At 37.0% G+C, this 2,376-nt stretch overlaps 1 protein-coding gene across 1 annotated transcript in view; it reads left to right on the plus strand.

Annotated features, from left to right (window-relative positions):
• The first annotated feature begins 638 nt into the window (after positions 1-638).
• The window catches only part of EEFSEC (eukaryotic elongation factor, selenocysteine-tRNA-specific), a 94,174-nt gene continuing 92,436 nt past the window's right edge, over positions 639-2,376 (plus strand). Inside the window, exons 1-2 of the mRNA XM_009581464.1 lie at positions 639-645; positions 1,392-1,599. Of these exons, the coding sequence (XP_009579759.1) occupies positions 639-645; positions 1,392-1,599 (215 nt within the window). The remainder of the gene's footprint in view (positions 646-1,391; positions 1,600-2,376) is intronic.

Here is a 2,376-nt window from a genome sequence, read left to right on the forward strand (position 1 = left end):
GCTTTGATAGGTTGAAAATAGTCATCTGTAAGCATAATTTTTTTTTTCTTGTTGTAGCTCCCACCCACTCATTCACCCGTGCACTTCAACCTCAGAATGATTTTCTATCCTGAGTTCATGGGAATTATGAACAAGGGTAGCTGTTGTCATAGCCATTGTAAAAGCTTACAAAAAAAAAAAAAGTGTGGGGGGGGAGAAGGTTGGAGAGGGCAAAGGAACAAGGAATGGTTGTATCGATTTCTTGGTTTTCTGATCAAAAGCTTAAGGGAAATATTAAAAGTGCTTAAATTCACAATGCTGCAATTTTGCATGATTTCTAGCTTCTATCATCTTTCAAAATGTGTTTTTTGATGTAGGACTTTCTGGTAGTTCAGCTTTAGCTTTTGTTTTAGTTTTTTTATGTTTAAACTTTCTCAACATTAAAGTCTGTTGCACTTTACTTTTTTGGTATTCGGAATATTTCGGTTACCTGGAAGGAGACAGGAAAATTCTGAATGTAATTAGCAGAAGGCCCAACATTCATCAAAAGCTTCCTTGAAAACTAATTTAAATCCATGAAATTCAGGTTGCTTCAATCAAAGGATTAAGGGTTCATGACAACAATGCTTTGAAAAATAAAATAAAAATAATCCGTAAGCATGATAGGTAACTTCAGCCTAAAATTTAGGAACTTTTTCTTGAAGAGATCTAAGAATCGGATTTGTTTCTGGCTGTGTATGATGTACATATTCAAGTTATGTAAATCTGAATTGGGAGTGTATGACAATATATTGCAGGATCACCTCTTCCTCACATTGAGGGATTGTAGGAATTTGTTTAGACTTGGGGTAAACTTGCCTCTAGTGGTGGTCAATCTTGTTTTCACTTTTATCAAATTTTCGACCCTGAAAGAAGAAGTGGTGGGAAGCAGGTGGGGACTGAGGATCGCATGCGTAGTTATGCAGTAAGTAATTGGCTCTTACTGGGGTTGCTTCGAGTGTGCAACTGTCTGCAGTGTTGTGTGCTACTTTGGCCGTACCATGTTCTTGCTTAGCTTCTTAGATTGTCTTTTTGAATTGAGACAAATGTCATGCCTGTGTTGCATGGGTAATTTTCTTAATTTTTTGTTTTCAAATGCAGTGATAACATCCTTAAACTTTAACTGTTAATATGCAGAAACGTGTGAACTCACATGCTTCCATTTTATTTATGATCCAATAGCATATAATAGCTTCAGTTCCTGAAGTACTATTTTCAAACACAGCCATGCATTTGATGCTTACTTTGACTTGTGGTTTGTTTATGTCTCTGGGCCTTTGTACGTATACTGACAGTTTTTATGGAAACTATTTGAGAAAATGATCCTTAATCTTTTTATGCTGCTGCAGTACTGACTGTGAATTCTCCTGCAGGTGCCCAGATTATTGATTTGATGATGCTTGTAATAGATGTGACAAAAGGAATGCAGACGCAGTCAGCAGAGTGCTTGGTAATTGGGCAAATTGCCTGCCAGAAGATGGTGGTAGTTCTGAACAAAATAGATCTCCTTCCAGAGGGGAAGAGACAAAGTGCCATTGAGAAGATGACTAAGAAAATGCAGAAGACCTTGGAAAATACTAAGTAAGTTAACAGCAATATTAACAGCTAACTTGTAACAAAATGTTTAACAAAAATACTTCACCCACATTTCCCTTCCAACATGCTTCTGAACACACTGAGACATCTAGCAAAGATGATGAGAAGGGAGTGGAAAGATTACCAGAAACTCAAATGCAGTACTGAATTTGTATCTGCAAGTATCATGTATAGATAAATATTTTCCTATAATGAAGCTTTTCAGTTTAAAGGGCTGCTTGGATTTTAGATTAGGTGAAACAAAGCCAGAATATCCAGGTGAAGAACTGGTTTTTTGGTGTTGTGTGGTGGGGTTTTTTTTGTCTCTTTTTTTGTTTGTTTGTTTGTTTTGTTTTCGTTTATGGGCTTGCAACTTTTTTTGTGATGTGCAAGTCTCTCACTCCAGAGAAAAGAAAGAGTTAGGACTTTTCCTTAACTGAAGGTAAAAAATGTGATTGCCCTAACTAGGGAGAGCAGAACGATGGAAGTTTGTATAATGTAATATGGCTCTGGCTGGGATGATGTTTGTCAGTCCTGTTTAGGTAAATGAATTAATGAGTGAAGTGTGGTGAGATTCACGAGTGGAAATGTGGCTGTTATGAAGTGGGAAGACACAATACAGGCACAATATTTATTTAGTGTTTACACAAACTGAAGCACAGCTTGCTTTGTCCAGGATCATAAGGGGACATTGACTCCCATGTTTATAGCTGTTAGGTGACATTTTGACTTGAAGAATCAAAGGAATAGGATTCACTATACAGAGGGCAGAATTTCAGCAGG

The sequence above is a fragment of the Fulmarus glacialis genome, unplaced genomic scaffold (assembly GCF_000690835.1).
Source record: "Fulmarus glacialis isolate BGI_N327 unplaced genomic scaffold, ASM69083v1 scaffold6287, whole genome shotgun sequence".
Lineage (NCBI taxonomy): Eukaryota > Metazoa > Chordata > Aves > Procellariiformes > Procellariidae > Fulmarus > Fulmarus glacialis.